Raw genomic sequence first — 19272 nt, forward strand, 5'->3', positions numbered from 1 at the left:
TTTGTCGCGGGTCGCTTACCACCCGCGACATATGGTCCACCACGTGGCAGGCGCGGGGTGCCCCAGGGGCACACCCTTTTGTCGCGGGCGGTATTACCACCCGCGACGAAAGGGCCTCTACGTGGCGCGCGCAGAACGCTGCTGCTTTAGGGTTTGAGGTGTGCAGCAACCCGCCCCCCCCCCCCCCCCCGCCACCGCCCCCCCCCCCCCTTTTATTTCATTTTTTCATTTTAAAATAAAAGTTGCATAACAAATATTTGTACGCTACTACAAGTTGTACACGTTCATTCATTATATATAGATCGAGCAAACAAATATTGGGAGCAAAACTTCGTAGATTCCCCTTACACATATACATGGAGCTCACTACCACCGGGACTAAAGCCCATCGTCTATTCGAACTAATACATGGGGATCATTTGTTGCGCCTATTTGGACTAAACAAGCCGTTGTCGTCTATTACTTCTTTCATTAGAAGTCCCGCCAATTCCTCCGTAATTCCTAGTATGTGCTCGTGTGGTTGGAGCTTCTCCCGCATGAAGTCGACCTATATAGGAAAATGAGATGAATATGACTATATCAATCTTGATAACGAAATACTGACGATAATAAACTAAAGTTGTGAATGTTATTGCTTACGTTGAATCTATTATCATTGTGCTTCTCAGTGGTTAACATGCGAATGGACTCGCAAACGTAGTATCCACATAGATTCGTCCCCTGTAACAAGAGTAAATGTTAGCTTCTCTGCGAAGTTACCCGCAATATTATTCTTCAAAGCTCTCCAACACCTGCCAGGCAAAAGAATGATTGAATGAGTGGATAATTAATTGATATCTCACGAAAGATATAGCGCGGCAATTAATGATTGAAATTACCTCTGGAGAATGTTCTGGAAGTCGCGGAACCCGTCCAGGCCTCTACTCAATGGGTCCCTTACTTCAACTATTCCCTTATCAACTTGAATATTTAGCAGAATCCAGTGGAAACTGCACATGTTTATATATATATACGTCATGAATTACACATAACATCGAGTAAGAAAAATTGAATGTGCACAACAGATCAGTAAGACTCTCACCTGTAGTTGTAAGGAAACAGTATTGAATCACAGAAGCTTTGCTCCCCTATAAACCTTAGTAGGTTTCCCCCCGTTTCTTCGACATTATTCTTTACCGTGTCATGATGTACTTTATCTGGGTCAACAAACCCAACATTGAACATCTTATTACTTCTGCATTCAATGATCTTCAGTCTGCATAAGAGAACACATAAGATATAATGAGTATATGCAATGAACAGGAACAACTGAATGAACATGAACTTATATGTAGTTAACAACTTACAAGCAGTAGCAACTCATGAGAGATTTGTCGAGGGCATCTAAATTGAATAACTGCCAGAGTTCATTCATCTCAATATGGATCTCCTCCTTTCGGAAGTAATAATCTTCTGCGATATCCGCCACGATGTAACTTGTGTTCTCCTTGCACGCATCAAGGTACCACTGATGCAAATTCCGCATATGCGTTGGCAGTTTATGCAGCCGCTCTTTGCTGACCAAGTCGGCCCCATAGACAAATTTAGGAGCTATATCAGCAATGGGTAGTACTGCATCATGGGCACTCAGCAATTCCTCCACGGTACAGCCAACTTGAGCCGCTAGCGCCGCAGCTGCTTCCAGATCGAAATCACCATGTTCCTGGTACACCGAGGGAACATCTGACACTTTGAGTGGTGGGATCGATTGTTTGGCCTGTTCTCCGAGCTGGGGAATTTCCTTTCTTTTTCTGCCCGTTGTCGCTGCTTGCTTGGCCTTGAGGGGTGCACTTGTTGAACTTGATTTCTTCCCGGCTACACTTCTAGCTGATGATTTGCTCGTGCTAGCACTATCCTTCTTCTTAGCAGTGCCCTTGTCCTCAATTACCCTCGCAAGTGTGCGTGTGTAGTCATCCTTCTTCTCGTGTAAGTCATATTGCGATGGTGTGTTCAGAAAATCAAGAGCATATCCTTTTTGCTTCTCGGTGTATGGCGCTGGCGCTGGAGGTTTTTCCTTATGAAGCTGTTCATGCACGTGTTTCTTTACAATGGCCTCATTTTCCTCTTTAGTACGATCGTAAGGACGGGGGGGAGGAACCTTTGGTACTGTTGGGAGGGGCGACCGCTTGCGGACAGGACTCTTGAAACGCTTCCGGCTGGGTGCATTCCGAGTCTTAGTGGGCGCAGGCGGCGGCGCTGGAGATGGAGATGGACTACGGATGTCATGGTCGTACCCATAGGGTGATGGTGGCGACATGTGATCAGTCGGAAGAGGTGATGGTGTCCTGCGATCACTTGGAGGAGGTGATGGTGACCTGGGACGACTAGTACTAGGGGCTACCCAACCTGGAAGCTTGATGTTTTTCTTTTCCCAAAGAATGATTTCTCCCAGTACGTCTCCGAGTGTAACCTGACCATCACCTCCAGGGATTACGAGCTGCAATGTCTCCCACGACGGTACAACTGAATCCACCCCGACACGAGCATAGCCAGCTGGAATCTCATTGCCATGCCATGTTGCCGGCTCACCTTCAGCTCCAAATGCAGGTAAGACAAAGCCGACCGCCACCTTAACAGATAAGTTCCTGAACACCTCATGGAGATCACAAGGTGTTTGCTCCTTGATTCCATCCACGGGGTCGCCAGGACCGCCATCTATCATCCGTAAAGGCGGGGCCTCCGAGTCGGCCACGCTGCTGTCTCGCCGCTGAGATATGCCGGCGGTATTATCTGGCTGGCGCTGTCCTTTTAGTTCATTTATCTCCCGCTGCTGCTGCTGAATCTCCCGCTGCTGCTGGTCAAGTTGACGTTGGAACTCGGCCATCCGGTCATTCTGCACCTCCAGCTCGCGTTTTTTTGCTCTCGCTCGGCTTCTATAAGTCTCCGCGTCGTCCGGAAACCCAAGCGCCCACGGAACACTAGGGCCGAAGCCTCTTGTTCGTCCTCCCTTTTCAGGATTACCGAGGACAAGCGTCAGCAAGTCTTTCTCTCTATCGGGAGCAAACTTCAGTTTTCCCGCTTTAATATCAGCCATCACTTCAATCCATTTTTCCCTGGGTACCTTAACCTTGCTGTCACTTTCAACAAGGTTCCCTGTCTTCATGTCATACTCACAGCCATGCCCAAGGAACCCATTTCGAGCCCTAGTGTCCCATCCTTCTCGCTCGGGTTCTGGAGTGATCCCATTCCGCTTCATCTCAGCCTCTTGTGCATCCCACTTAGGCATGGCTACTTCGTAGCCCCCTCGCCCCGTATGATGGTGATATTTCTTTTCGCTTGCATTCTTCTTATTTTTCTTTGACAGTCTCATAGCCTCCTCTGATTCTTTGTACTTCACAAATTCTTCCCAGTTATGCTCCTGCTTCGCTAGATAGTTTTCGAATAATGGAGGCTTCTTCTCGGCCTTATAAGTTGCCCATAACCGGTTCTTATACGCCCGAAAAAGTTCCCCCATCTTCTTAAGAGCCCATTTCTTCACTAGCGCCCTCTGCTTGGCCATCTCAGACTCCGATCTCAAAACTGGCAAAGTGAAATGTGTCATGAGGTCGTCAAAAAGTGTGTCTTTGTACCTATCGGCAACCTGATCTTCGGACACATTCTTGGTCTTGTTCCATTCTCTAATAGTGATCGGGAGACGATCCCTAACCAGAACTCCGCACTGATTTTTAAATGTCACTCTGACAGCCGCGGGTGCCACCGGTTGGCCTTTCGGTGATATAGCTTCAATTGTGAAGTGGTCTTTTGGGCTCAACCTCTTTGCCGGGCCTCGTTTCTCCAACTTATCTTCGGAGGCCTAAGAGAATAAAAATTAATTAATTTATATCTATATGTACATATAGAATTCCATTAATGCCTAGTGATCGTATACCTCGCCATGACCGGAGCCGTCGGCTTCTCCATCACCGAAGCCGTCGGCTTCTCCATCACCGGAGCCGTCGGCTTCTCCATCACCGGAGCCGCGGTCTTCTCCATCACCAGAGTCGCGCTCTTCTCGGTCAGCTTCTGGACCATCGCGGATTATGTCCTCGAATAGGTCTTCCTGTTCCAAGTCTCGATGGATTTCGAATGGATCTATTGTTTCTGCAAAAAATTAAATCGATAAGTACATGTTCTAACCCTAACCAAACCCAAAACTTAATCAAACACTAACCCTAACCAAACAATACCCAAACCCTAACCCTAACCACGGATGGGGTAGGCTCAAGGAGAGGATCTCGACAATGCTCACGTGAGGAAGAGGGTATCGACGTCGGTTGGTTGTGAGAGGGAGAGGGTGTCGGCGACTGGTATTTGCGAGAGTGAGAGGGTGTCGGCGACTGGTATTTGCGAGAGGGAGAGGGTGTCGGTTGTTTGCGAGAGGGAGGGAAGTTGCGGCGTCGGGGGTGTTCGCGAGAGGGAGAGAAGAGGGGTGTTTGCGAGAGGGAGAGGGCGCGTGAGGGTGTCGGCGACTGGTGTCGGGGGTGGCGAAGCGAGGGAGACGGAGCGTGGGACGGTGTCGGTCCGGTCGGGGCGTTTTGAAAGATTTACAGAAAACTTAAACTAACTAACTAAAAAATACTAACTAAATTACTAACTTAATACCGGCGACGCGTGGCGATTAACTAAATACTAACTAAATACAAAATTTAAACTAATACAAAAAACTTACAAAAAACTAATACAAAATTTAAACTAACTAACTACATATACTAAATTTAAACTAACTAACTACATATACTAAATAACTAACTACATATACATAAATTTAAACTAACTAACTAGCTAACTAATACAAAATTTAAACTAGCTAACTAATACAAAATTTAAACTAATACAAAATTTAAACTAACTAACTACATATACTAAATTTAAACTAACTAACTACATATACTAAATAACTAACTACATATACATAAATTTAAACTAACTAACTAGCTAACTAATACAAAATTTAAACTTGTACTAAACTAACTAACTACATATACTAGCTAACTAACTAATACTAATAATATTACAAAAATTTAAAAAAAAATACTAGCTAACTAACTACATATACATATACTAAACTAACTAACTACATATACTAGCTAACTAACTAATACTAATAATATTACAAAAATTTAAAAAAAAAATGGCCGGGGGCGCCGGTGGCCGGCGGCGGCTACCTGCGCAGGGCGCGCGCGGTAGAAGGGCAGGGGGCGCCGGTGGCGGCCTCCGGCGTGGCGCGCAGAGGGCGGCGGCGCGGCAGAGATGGCGGCGGCCTCCGGCGTGGCAGTGGGCGGCGGCGCGGCAAAGGCGACGGCGCAGAGGTGGCGGGGGCGGCGGCCGGGGGCGGCGTAGATGCTGGCGGCGACGGCGGCGGCGGTTCGGAAATTTTTGGCAGCCTGGCGGCGCAAAAATCGTCTAGGGTTGCCTCCGGGGTCGCGGGTGGTGGCTCCGCTCGCGACGCGCGGAGGTTATATAGGAGACCCCCTTTTGTCGCGGGTCGTGCCACGGCCCGCGACAAAAGGCCCCCTTTTGTCGCGGGTGCACGACCCGCGACAAAAGGGGGGTCTTTTGTCGCGGGTCGTGCCACCACCCGCAACAAAAGGGGGTTGGGGATGATCCGCGCCAAGTGCATCCAACGGCTCAGGCCGCTTGAATCCAACGGCCTGGAGCCGTTTTGAAAGATTTACAAAAAACTTAAACTAACTAACTAAAAAATACTAACTAAATTACTAACTTAATACCGGCGGCGCGTGGCGATTAACTAAATACTAACTAAATTACTAACTTAATACATAAACAACATAAAACTAATTAACTAAAAAACTAACTAACTTATACATAAATTTAAACTAACTAACTAGCTAACTAATACAAAATTTAAACTAGCTAACTAATACAAAATTTAAACTAATACAAAAAACTTACAAAAAACTAATACAAAATTTAAACTAACTAACTACATATACTAAATTTAAACTAACTAACTACATATACTAAATAACTAACTACATATACATAAATTTAAACTAACTAACTAGCTAACTAATACAAAATTTAAACTAGCTAACTAATACAAAATTTAAACTAATACAAAAAACTTACAAAAAACTAATACAAAATTTAAACTAACTAACTACATATACTAAATTTAAACTAACTAACTACATATACTAAATAACTAACTACATATACATAAATTTAAACTAACTAACTAGCTAACTAATACAAAATTTAAACTAGCTAACTAATACAAAATTTAAACTAATACAAAAAACTTACAAAAAACTAATACAAAATTTAAACTAACTAACTACATATACTAAATTTAAACTAACTAACTACATATACTAAATAAGTAACTAATAATATTACAAAAATTTAAAAAAAAAAGATGGCCGGGGGCGCCGGTGGCCGGCGGTGGCTACCTTGCGCAGATGGGCGCGCGCGGTAGAGGGCCGGTGGCGGCCTCCGGCGTGGCGTGCAGAGGGCGGCAGCGCGGCAGAGATGGCGGGCGGCGGCGCGGCAGTGGGCGACGGCGCGCAGAGGTGGCGGCGGCGGCCGGGGGCGCCGTAGATGCTGGTGGCGACGGCGGCGGCGGTGCGGAAATTTTTGGCAGCCTGGCAGCGCAAATCTCGTCTAGGGTTGCCTCCGGGGTCGCGGGTGGTGGCTCCGCCCGCGACGCGGAGGTTATATAGGAGACCCCCTTTTGTCGCGGGTCGTGCCACGGCCCGCGACAAAAGGCGTGGTGGCACGACCCGCGACAAAAGGGGGGGTCTTTTGTCGCGGGTCGTGCCACCACCCGCAACAAAAGGGGGTTGGGGATGATCCGCGCCAAGTGCATCCAACGGCTCCGGCCGCTTGAATCCAACGGCCTGGAGCCGTTGGACGCGGATCAGTCCACTTTTCTAAACTTTTTCCTTTTCTATTTTAAATAAACCCTGTTTATCTATTTTATATTAATAAAAACTATTATTTTAATAACTTTTAAATGGTAACTCAAATAGAAATGTTTTATATATGAAAATTGATCAGAAAAATCCAATGAACATGAATATGACATCCATATACCTATTTGCATCTCACATCATAGTCGTGTATGTTTCACCCTAATGATATGCGGAGTATTTCGGACACCGACGTGTAGCCGCCGCCTCCGCTCATTCATCTCCGGGATGCCGCCACGCCGTCGCGGGTCATCCGGTTTCCGTGGCATCCGTGGCACAGTGCATCCAACGGCTCCGGCCGTTTGTATCCAACGTGTCGCTTCCCCGTGCCACGTGTCGCCCCGTCGCTGCCGGCGTGCGACGTGTGTAGCCGTGGCTTGCACGTGTCATGCCCCGCGTGCGATGTGTGTAGCCGTAACTTACACGTGCCATGCCCCGCGTGCGACGTGTGTAGCCGTGGCTTACACGTGTCATGCCCCGCGTGCGCTATATAGAGCGCCGCGTGCGCGCGCAGCCACACGTCGCCACCGCCTCCGCTCATTCATCTCCGGGATGCCGCCACGTCGTCGAGGGTCGTCCGGTTTCCGTGGCGTTCGAGTGCGTCCGAGCGGTAGGTTCTACGCCGAGATACGCGCCGGTGGCATCCGCCTAACCCTCGGCACGTACAACACGCCGGAGCTGGCGGCGCGCGCTTACGACGCGGCGGCGTGGCGATTTCGGCGGCCACGGCGCGACATGAACTTTCCGGATGTTGAATCGCTAGAGGAGGCGGAGTTCCTCGCGCCAGCGCCGTGCCTCCTCGACGACGAGGACCGTCGCCGGCACCGCCAGGTGCAGCGCAGGATCGCTATCGCCGAGCACGACGAGCAGTTGATGCGCCAGTGGAGGGCGCAGTTCCCCAACGACGTCGACAACACCGACGCGTTCTTCGCTGACCTCAGGGCACAACGCAGGTCCAACAGGCGCCACCGTCGGGCCGTCGCCGAGTTCGAGCTCGAGAACCCGAATACAACTTGGGCCGAAAACGACCCTCGGTGGGATGACATTTGGACGGAGACAACCTCCGACGACGAGTAGAGACTAGACTAGTCATTTATCTATTTTATTGTAATTTCAATAAAGTCGTTGTCGGTTGTTTTAGTTTAAATTCAGTTTATAAAGTCGTTGTCGGTTGTTTTAGGTCAATAAAGTGGTTGTTACGAAATTTTATTACGATTGAACTGGAATTAAAGTACAGAGCTCAACTGAAAATTAAGATACATGGCCAGATTCGAATGTTGGAGCCATTCAGTCATAGTCTTGCCTAGCCATATAAACGTCGCCACTGTAGTCATCATAGTCGCCGACGTCATCGTCGCTAGCATCGGGGTCGCGGTTGTCGAACCTGGACGGGTGAGCACGCGTGGGCTGGGATTGAGGGTAGCGCAGGCGGGGGCCACGGTAGGCCATTACGCTCTGGAGAGTCCGGCCGCGCCACCACAGCCGACGGCCGGCCTCGTTGAAGTTCGAAGGAGGCGGGCCGTCCTCCTCGTACCTGGCAACCGCCCTCTCACGCCGATTGATGAAGAAGCTGTCCCAAGTCGGGCTGTAGTCGGGATGCCACTGGGGATTCTTCCGCTGCTCTGGCGTGAGCTCGAAGTAGTAGTGGTTCGTGATGGCCATCTCGCGTGCCACACCTAGAGGGATAGGAGGGACCGGCACGCCTCCGATGCTCAGCAACCAGCCGGTCGGGACGCGGTAGCCTGGCGGGCAGGGGTAGTTCGAGGCGCAAAGTGCCTCCGCCTCCCGGGGTGTTAGAGATACGATGGAAGCCATGGGAGAGGGTGATGAGGTTTGCAGATAGGAGTGTAGATGTGATATGTAAATGGAGACCAAGCCTACATATATATAGTGAAAAAATGGCGGGAAGACGGAGGCGGGAAGCGGTGGGAAGCGCGGGAAGAAAATAGGCGGGTGATACGTCCAAAACGTATCTACTTTCCCGAACACTTTTGCTATTGTTTTGCCTCTAATTTGTGAATTTTGGATACAACTAACACGGACTAACGCTGTTTTCAGCAGAACTGTTCTGGTGTCTCGTTTTTGTGCAGAAATCCAACTTTCGGGAAAATCCTCGGAATTTATGCAGAAGGCCCTATTTTCCAAGAATACTGACGGAGCCAGAAGGTCAAGTAAGGTGGAGGCCCGAGGGCCCCACACCATAGGGCGGCGCGGCCCAGGGGGGGCCCGCGCGGCCATGTGGTGTGGCCCCCTCGGCCGGCCTCCGACGCCCTCCTTCGGACTATTTATCGGCCTCGACCTAAAAACGCACGGAGAGAAGTCGAAGTCGCCAGAAACCCTCCAGAACGCCGCCACATCGCGAAACTCCGCCGCGGGAGCCAGAAGTCTCCGTTCTGGCACTCCGCCGGGACGGGGAATTGGAGGAGATCATCGCCGCCATCATCGCCAACGCCTCTACATCAACCAGCCATGTTTCCCCCATCCATGTGTGAGTAATTCCCCCGCTGTAGGTCGAAGGGGATGGTAGGGATTGGATGAGATTGGTCATGTAATAGCATAAGATTGTTAGGGCATAGTGCCTAGTGTCCGTAATTGGTACTTTGATGATATTGTTGCAACTTGTTATGCTTAATGCTTGTCACTAGGGCCCGAGTGCCATGATCTCAGATCTGAACATGTTATTGCTTCATCATGATATTCATTGTTTATTGATCTTACCTGCAAGTTGTATACACATGTCGCTGTCCGGAACCAATGGCCCCGAAGTGACAGAAATCGGGACAACCGGAGGGAATGGTAGTGATGTGAGGATCACATGTGTTCACGGAGTGTTAATGCTTTGCTCCGGTACTTTATTAAAAGGAGTACCTTAATATCCAGTAGTTTCCCTTGAGGCCCGGCTGCCACCGGCTGGTAGGACAAAAGATGTTGTGCAAGTTTCTCATTGCGAGCACGTACGACTATAATTGGAACACATGCCTATTGATTGCTTTGTACTTGGACACCGTTTTCTTATTATCTGCAAATGCCCTGCTATGATTGTTACATGAGTTTCTCTCATCCATGCAACGCCCGTCATCCGTCCCCGTGCCTACAGTATTTTAATCCTGCTGTTTACTAAAATCACTACTGCTGTCTCTGTTACTCTGCTGCTGTTATTTCACTACTGCTACTGCTATAAAACTGTTACTACTGATAAACCCTTGCGAGCAAGTCTGTTTCCAGGTGCAGCTGAATTGACAACTCCGTTGTTAAGGCTTCCAAGTGTTCTTTGTCTCCCCTTGTGTCGAATCAATAAATTGGGTTTTACTTCCCTCGAAGACTGTTGCGATCCCCTATACTTGTGGGTCATCAAGACTATTTTCTGGCGCCGTTGCCGGGGAGCATAGCTTTATTTGGAAGTTCACTTGGATTGATATTGTTTGCTGCAAATTCTCCATCATGGGTAAACCTCGCGATACTAAGATCGCCATATTACCATCCACTACAAGAAAAGGTACAATTCTGAGTACCTCCACTACACTTGATTCACCATCTGTGATTGATAAACTTGTTTCACCGCCGCATGCTTCACATGCGGGTACTTCTGCTGAATCTGAAAACTCTCATAATATTGATAATATTTTTGCTGTGCTTGATGATAGTGGTTCATTGGGATCCTTTCTAGATGCTACAATTGCTAGGTCTAGACAAATTGAAAATACTGAAACTCCTAATGCTACTACACCTGTTAATTCACCTGAACTTGATTATTTTAGTGATGATCCTGATGAAGATTATGTGGAGCTTAATGATGATTTCATTGAAAAATGCAATGCTACTACTGATGCAAGAAAAATTAAAAAGTTGCTTGCAGAACATGCTGTTAGATATAAACTGTCTCCTGATCCTAAGTTTGCCACATCTCCTATAAACATTAAAGATAAAGATTATGATTTTTCTCTTGATCTATCTCATATAGCTATTGTTGAGAAAACACCCTTTTGTGGTACTGAAAAAGAAAGTGCTGTTGAACACATGACTGAGTTATCTACTCTAAGTAGCTTGTTCTCTGATGATGTCAAGATGCGTACTTACTTTGTTGCTAAAATCTTTCCATTCTCATTAAAGGATGACGCTAAAACTTGGTATAATAGTTTGCCACCTAATTCTATTAAAAGTCCAAAAGAATTGCTTGATGTTTTCTTCCGTAAGTACTTTCCTGCTAGTGCTCAACATATTGCTTTGCAGAGAATTTATAATTTTGACCAGGGAGATGAAGAGAAATTGCCTGAGGCTTGGGCGAGATTCTGCTCTCTTATTAGAGCTCGGCCTGACCATGATTTGGAAAAGCATGATTTGCTTGATATATTTTATAGTGGACTAACCATTGAGTCTAGGGCATACCTGGATAGTTGTGCTGGTTGTGTTTTCAGGAAAAGAACTCCAGACGACGCTGAAGAATTATTGGCTAAAATAAGCCGGAATCATGATGATTGGACTACGCCTGAACCAACTCCAACGCCAATATTGAAGAAGAGGGGTTTAATTAAATTGAATGATGAAGATATGAGGGAAGCCAAGAAGTCTCTCAAGGAGAAAGGTATTAAATCTGAAGATGTGAAGAACCTTCCTCCCATAGAAGATATATGTGAGATAATTCCCACTTCATCCATGATTGAGGTAAATTCCCTTCAACGCTTTACTAGGGAAGATATTCCGTATTCAAAACCTCCTGCACAATGCTTAGATGAGTTTGATAATTATATTGTTAAGCAAGAAAATTTTAATATGAGAGTAGAGAATCATTTAATGGAAAATTCTCGAGCTATTAGTGAATTGCATGGTATTGTGGAGAGAACCTCCAATGATGTTAAGATGCTTGTTAAACATTTTCATATGATTCAAACTCAAATTGATCAACTCACTAAAGTGCAAAATGACTTGTTGGGGAATAATTCTAAAGAGAAACATGCTTACGAAGTAACAACTAGAGGTGGTGTCTCTACCCAGGATCCTCTATATCCTGAAGGGCATCCCAAAAGAATTGAACAAGATTCTCAACGCATTGAACCTAGTGCTCATTCTAAGAAGAAAAAGAAAAAGAAACATAAGAATGTTGTAGAATCCTCTGAACCTGTTAATGATCCTAATAGTATTTCTATTTCTGATGCTGAAACTGAAAGTGGTAATGAACATGATAAAGATAATGATAAGAATGATGCTCCTGATAAAGAAGAGGTAGAGGATGAACCTGAAAAGCATGCTAAAAATAAAAAGTATACTAAAGAAGATTTTATTGCTGAGAAACATGGTAATGAAAGAGAACCTTGGGTTCAAAAGCAAATGCCTTTTCCTGCTAAGAAACTAAAATCAAAGGAAGAAGAACACTATAATAAATTTTGTGATTGGATGAAACCTCTATTCTTGCAAATCCCTTTGACTGATGCTATTAAATTGCCTCCTTATTCAAAGTATATGAAAGATATTGTTACTAACAAAAGGAAAATCCCCAATGAGGAAATTTCCACTATGCTTGCTAATTACTCTTTCAATGGCAAAGTGCCAAAGAAGTTGGGCGACCCAGGTATACCTACTATTCCTTGTTCTATCAAGAATAATTATGTTAAAACTGCTCTATGTGATTTGGGAGCCGGTGTTAGTGTTATGCCTTTTTCTCTTTATAAGAGACTTTATCTAGATAAGTTGATACCTACTGATATATCTTTGCAAATGGCTGATAAATCTACTGCTATTCCTGTTGGTATATGTGAGGATGTTCCTGTTCAAGTTACTACTAACTGCTTGATATTAACTGATTTTGTTGTGTTGGAAATGCCTGAAGATGATAATATGTCTATTATTCTTGGGAGACCTTTTCTTAACACCGCAGGGGCTGTTATTGATTGCAATAAAGGAAAGGTTACTTTCAATGTTGACGATAGGGAGCATACCGTTTATTTCCCCAAGAAGATTGATAAAGTATGTGGAGTCAATACTATTACTAATGTGAGAACTATTAAAGTGGGAACTATTGATTGTCCTATATATGAGCCTAAAGAAGAATATCAAACTCTCGTGATTGGATCCATATCAATACAATTCAAGGTAACATGATTGATTTGAGGTTTATTTCTTCTTATGCTATGTAAAATTTATTTGGTGGCAAGACTTGATCGACCTTGTTAACGAATACTTTTTATATGCATAGAGGAGGTAAACAACATCTCTTTCCTCCTCCACTTGCTCTAGTTGCTGTAGCACCTTTTAATTTGCAAAGTTCCTTAGTTATTTGGAGATTTCAAAATTTTTCCTCGCCAGTAATAATAAATTAAATACCCAGAAATGTGCATTTTTCAAAGTTTTCAAAAATTCACAAAAATTATACCATTGGTCCTATTTTTCGATGAGGCACCTGGGAGCACCAGAGGATGACCTGTGGGGCACCAGAGGGTGCCAAACCCCAGGCCGGCGCGGCCAAGGAGGTGGGCGCGCCACCCTGTGGTGTGGGCCCCTCCTTGCCCCACTTTGCCATCTCTTCCTCCCAGCATCTTCTCTCTCCCGAAAAAACTCGTACCAGGTTCCTCTCACTCGCGTTTTTGCTCAAGAACTCCAGATTTTTCGATCTCTTTGCTCAGCCCAGATTTCCTGCTGAAATTTGGCACATTTGCTCCTTGGTATGTGACTCCTCCACCCATCCAAGTAGAATTTTGTTTGGTTGAGTATATCTTGAATATTTTGCTGCTGTAGGTAACATGTTTAGTGAGCTTGCATGCTTGTTCTAAGTGGTAGAAACTAGTTTTGATGCATGATTAGTACTCTAGCAAGTTCCTATGGTAGTTTCCCTCAATTATATGTCACCAAACCAAATTTTATATCACTTGTTGAAAATTTCAGAGAAGATATGAAGAAGTTCAACTTTGGAGAGTTGTTCAAGAAAGGAACAACCAGCACCGGGAGGCCTTCTAGGGCCGCCACCCGGATTAGGCGATCATACAATGAGGATATCATCGCGCCTAGCTTCGCACCCGAAGAGGACAACGGGGCTCCTAATGCTTCGTCTTTTCCATGCTATGATTTTCTGAGGAATGCAGGGATATTGGAGGATTTCTTCACCCTTGTCAATAGAGCGGGGTTAACCACCTATGTGGGAGATGAAAGGGAGCAATACTACATGCTCACCAAAATCTTCGTCGAGAGTTTCAAGTTCAACAACAAACAATATGAGCCGACAGTTGCATTCAAGATCTATGGTAATCCTGTTACTATGAAATTGGAGGATTTTTGTCGTGCATTGGATATTGCCCCTGTAGGTACAGCAAGTAGGATTGATGACAACCCTCGGGACTTGTTGGAGCTCTATCGAGGGATTACCGATGATGATTGTCGCACCATTCAGCGTGGCAAGATAAGAAACATTCAACTCCCTGCCATTAAGTATTTTGCATATTATATTGCTACTAGCATTCTTGGTAGGGAGAACACTAGCAACATTTCTAGTTACCATCTTGCTTTCTTGAATATTGCACTTACTGGTCAGACATCTTATCACCTTGGTGCTCTTATTGGTCGCCGCCTGACTAACAGGGGGCCTATTTTTGGAGGAACTATTGCACTGCGCGTTTTAACATATCTAAGGCTTCCTCTTGATCCTAATGATGTGCCATTGGCCCCTAGGAAACTTGATATTGCTACTATGAAGAGTCATCATTTTGTTACCACTGATTCTACTTTAGATAATATGGTCTATAGAATGTTGTTTGCTGACGGGGAGGAGAAGGAAATCCCTCTTCCCCAACCAGGTTTGTTCAGTATTGACAGGCAATCATGGTCGTGCACTAAGGAGGAGGTGGATGAACATATGAAGATACAAGATTTCCACCAGCAGCATGACTCCGAGGACGCCGAGCCCTCCTATGATTACACAGTCGCGTATCCGGGTGCCTCTTCTAGCACATACCCGGAAGATGATCCATCTTCGTCATACTACGGAGATACTACCTCATGGGATCGATGGGATTGAACTCCATTTAGGCCAAAAGCCTAAGCTTGGGGGGAGGTATACCGGCATCACTCATTCTTTGCATATTATGATTGCTGGGTACTTGTACATACTTGTTTAGTCTCTTTGAGTGGTTTTCTAATGAGAGGAAGATGATATTTGGGGAAGTGCTGCCTGAAAACAAATTCTGGACTGTTACTAGAAAATTCGTGCGCACAGCCAGAGCGTTATTTTGAGCTGCCAATTTTTGTGCAGGTTCCCCAGGTTGTTATCTAACTTTCATTAGTTGAACACTTTTCGAGCTGAGCAACGTAAGATTTTTGTAAAAATCGATTTCTGTACTGCTGTCAGGTTTTGGCAGATTTCTGCTATTTGGTTTTTCTGTGTTTCTTTTAGTTTGCTATTTCTTGTTTTTGCTTTGTTTCTATCCCAAAACACAAAAATACCAAAAATATTTCTGTTGTTTCTCTTCACCATTTGTTTGCTTTGGTTTCTTACATTTGTTTCGCTTCATTTGCTGTTGCTAGTTTGCTATAAGAAAACCCAAAAAGATTTTGCTTTGTTTGCTTGTTTCCCTTTGTTCTTGTTTGCAATTTGAAAACACCAAAAATATTTGCTGTTCTTCTTTGGTTTGTAAAGTTCATCTTGAGTTCAATGGTCTTCGGTGGCTAGAGCGTGGTTTTCATTTCATATTATCCAAGCTACACAAGTGAAAGGCAATAATGACGATCTACGACAATCTGATTGTGGTGAGAGGCTGGTATGAACTCTATTTGTTTTCATTTTTGTACATATACTCATCCATGTGAGCATGCTTAGTTGGTTCATGTGAGGTATATGTTATTTGAGAAAGTCTAGTAGTTTATGATCTCTCATGTTTAGCTCCAATCTATTAATATGAGTAGCATGTCATGGATGTTTGCTTGCATTGTTTTATTCATAAGTAAGTATGGCATTGTGGTATCCTCCTCTGAATAATTCATTTATATCGACTTGGCACATGCTCACGCATGCATATGACTGAACAAAAAGTCAATTAAGCCTCGATGATCTATATTGCTTCAGAGTTCTTGTATCACTTTTATGCCTCCGTTAATTTATTTTGCCGCAAGCATGATTATGACAGTTACTGCTCTCTTGATTTGTCGCTCCCTAGTCTTTTGCTAGCCTTCACTTGTACTGAGCGGGAACGCTGCTCGTGCTTCCAACCACATGAAAACCAAGTTATTCCAGAGTGTCCACCATAAATACCTATGCATGGCATTTCAAACCATTCCAAGTAAATTCTCATGCGCTACCTTTAAAACCTTCAAAATGTTTCTCAATTTGTGTTTATGTTTCATAGCTCATGAGGAAGTATGTGGTGTTTAGCTTTCAACCTTGTCATTTACTTTTGACGGACTCTCATATGGACTAGTGGCACATCCGCTTATCCAATAATTTTGCAAAAAGAGCTGGCAATGGGATTCCCAGTCCCGAATTAATTAACTTAAATAGACACTCCTCCATGGTTTGTGATTGTTGGACGGCACCCGAAGATTCGGTTAGCCATGGCTTGTGTAAGCAAAGGTTGCGGGGAGTGTCATCATCATAATAAAAATAAAATAAAAAGGCACTCCTTCATGGTATGAGATTGTTGGCAGGCACCCGAGGATTCGGTTAGCCATGGTTTGTGTAAGAAAGGTTGGAAGGAGTGCCACATAAATATGCAATAATTCATGGGAGCCGCTCTTGAAAGTCCGGTTGGCGAGGTAGTTAGTGTACCCATTACCATTCGTTGACAACAACAAACACCTCTCAAAATAATTTTACTCCTGTCTTTATAAAAATGAAAAGCTCTAGCGCATGTTAATCCCTGCTTCCCTCTGCGAAGGGTCAATCTTTTACTTTTATGTTGTGTCTCCATTATTTCTTTGAGCACTATCTTGAGAGCACAACTGTCATTCTTAGTATAATATGCTTGTCTCAAAATATGATTGATTGTGGTATAACTTTGATGCATTTATCTTTTGACAATCACTACTTCTAGTCTTTCTATGAACTCCAGAGGTGCCCGGGCATTTATGTTTTGCCAATCAAATACAGGCAAGCGAGATACCACTTTATCATACTCTCTTATGAACATTGCAATCCTGCTTATATACATGATTCATGATGCTTATTATTAATTGTTGGTACCTCTCCATGATTGACATAGCTGTTAGATGATCTTATTTGCATGTATCTCATTATGAACTGCTTAAGTATTAGCCATAGCATGAGAATATATACATCATATGAGCAAATGTGTTCGTGAAAGTTCTTTTATCGCTCAGTTGTTAACTGAATTGCTTGAGGACAAGCAATAAGCTAAGCTTGGGGGGAGTTGATACGTCCAAAACGTATCTACTTTCCCGAACACTTTTGCTATTGTTTTGCCTCTAATTTGTGTATTTTGGATACAACTAACACGGACTAACGCTGTTTTCAGCAGAACTGTTCTGCTGTCTCGTTTTTGTGCAGAAATCCAACTTTCGGGAAAATCCTCGGAATTTATGCAGAAGGCCCTATTTTCCAAGAATACTGACGGAGCCAGAAGGTCAAGTAAGGTGGAGGCCCGAGGGCCCCACACCATAGGGCGGCGCGGCCCAGGGGGGCTCGCGCGGCCATGTGGTGTGGCCCCCTCGGCCGACCTCCGACGCCCTCCTTCGGACTATTTGTCGGCCTCGACCTAAAAACGCACGGAGAGAAGTCGAAGTCGCCAGAAACCCTCCAGAACGCCGCCACATCGCGAAACTCCGCCGCGGGAGCCAGAAGTCTCCGTTCTGGCACTCCGCCGGGACGGGGAATTGGAGGAGATCATCGCCAACGCCTCTACATCAACCAGCCATGTTTCCCCCATCCATGTGTGAATAATTCCCCCGCTGTAGGCCGAAGGGGATGGTAGGGATTGGATGAGATTGGTCATGTAATAGCATAAGATTGTTAGGGCATAGTGCCTAGTGTCCGTAATTGGTACTTTGATGATATTGTTGCAACTTGTTATGCTTAATGCTTGTCACTAGGGCCCGAGTGCCATGATCTCAGATCTGAACATGTTATTGCTTCATCATGATATTCATTGTTTATTGATCTTACCTGCAAGTTGTATACACATGTCGCTGTCCGGAACCAATGGCCCCGAAGTGACAGAAATCGGGACAACCGGAGGGAATGGTAGTGATGTGAGGATCACATGTGTTCACGGAGTGTTAATGCTTTGCTCCGGTACTTTATTAAAAGGAGTACCTTAATATCCAGTAGTTTCCCTTGAGGCCCGGCTGCCACCGGCTGGTAGGACAAAAGATGTTGTGCAAGTTTCTCATTGCGAGCACGTACGACTATAATTGGAACACATGCCTATTGATTGCTTTGTACTTGGACACCGTTTTATTATTATCTGCAAATGCCCTGCTATGATTGTTACATGAGTTTCTCTCATCCATGCAACGCCCGTCATCCGTCCCCGTGCCTACAGTATTTTAATCCTGCTGTTTACTAAAATCACTACTGCTGTCTCGTTACTCGTCGTCTTTGTTATTTCACTATCTGCATCGCTATAAAACTGTTACTACTGATAAACCCTTGCGAGCAAGTCTGTTTCCAGGTGCAGCTGAATTGACAACTCCGCTGTTAAGGCTTCCAAGTGTTCTTTGTCTCCCCTTGTGTCGAATCAATAAATTGGGTTTTACTTCCCTCGAAGACTGTTGCGATCCCCTATACTTGTGGGTCATCAGCGGGCAACCTTTAGTCCTGGCTGGTGGATGCAACCGGGACTAAAGCTGTCGGCAGGATGAGGATGTGTGAGTAACCTTTAGTCACGGTTGGTGGGTGCAACCGGGACTAAAGTTCCATCTCCTCTAACAGTGTTGGGGAAAGGGTTCTCATTATTACATAAATGTAGAGATTGTCTTGGGAACTATATATGAAGAATACATTATTACATCGCCATCTACTGCTGTGATCTTCTACGCCGTAGCCATGGAGAATCTTCATCATTTAGAAAGATGCTTGGGTCAATTTTCACCGTGAAGGGTGGAATTTCTTTAAACTTATTATAATCTTCTGACATGTCTGTCTTGTTATCCACTCCCACGATGTTTCTTTTCCCCGAAAGAACTATGTGGCGCTTTGGCTCCTCGGTTGATGTATTCTTTTGTTGATTTCTTTTTCTCGATTTGCTAGACATGTCCTTCACGTAGAAAACTTGAGCCACCTCGTTGGCTAGGACGAATGGCTCGTCCATGTACGCAAGATTGTTGGGATCCACTGTTGTCATACCGTACTTATCGTCTACCTGTACACCGCTGAGCTTCACCCATT

At 44.9% G+C, this 19272-nt stretch overlaps 1 protein-coding gene across 1 annotated transcript; it reads right to left on the reverse strand.

The window, feature by feature from the left end:
- Positions 1–415: 415 nt before the first annotated feature.
- On the reverse strand, positions 416–3307 carry LOC127325633 (uncharacterized). The gene is made up of 5 exons (XM_051352440.2): positions 1347–3307; positions 1082–1255; positions 879–989; positions 728–791; positions 416–547 (listed from the first exon to the last, which is right to left on the reverse strand). Exons 1-5 carry the CDS (start codon positions 3263–3265, stop codon positions 416–418), a joined length of 2400 nt encoding a protein of 799 aa, XP_051208400.2. The 5' UTR covers positions 3266–3307.
- Positions 3308–19272: the final 15965 nt, after the last annotated feature.

This window comes from Lolium perenne, chromosome 3, assembly GCF_019359855.2.
Source record: "Lolium perenne isolate Kyuss_39 chromosome 3, Kyuss_2.0, whole genome shotgun sequence".
In the NCBI taxonomy this organism is placed as follows: domain Eukaryota; kingdom Viridiplantae; phylum Streptophyta; class Magnoliopsida; order Poales; family Poaceae; genus Lolium; species Lolium perenne.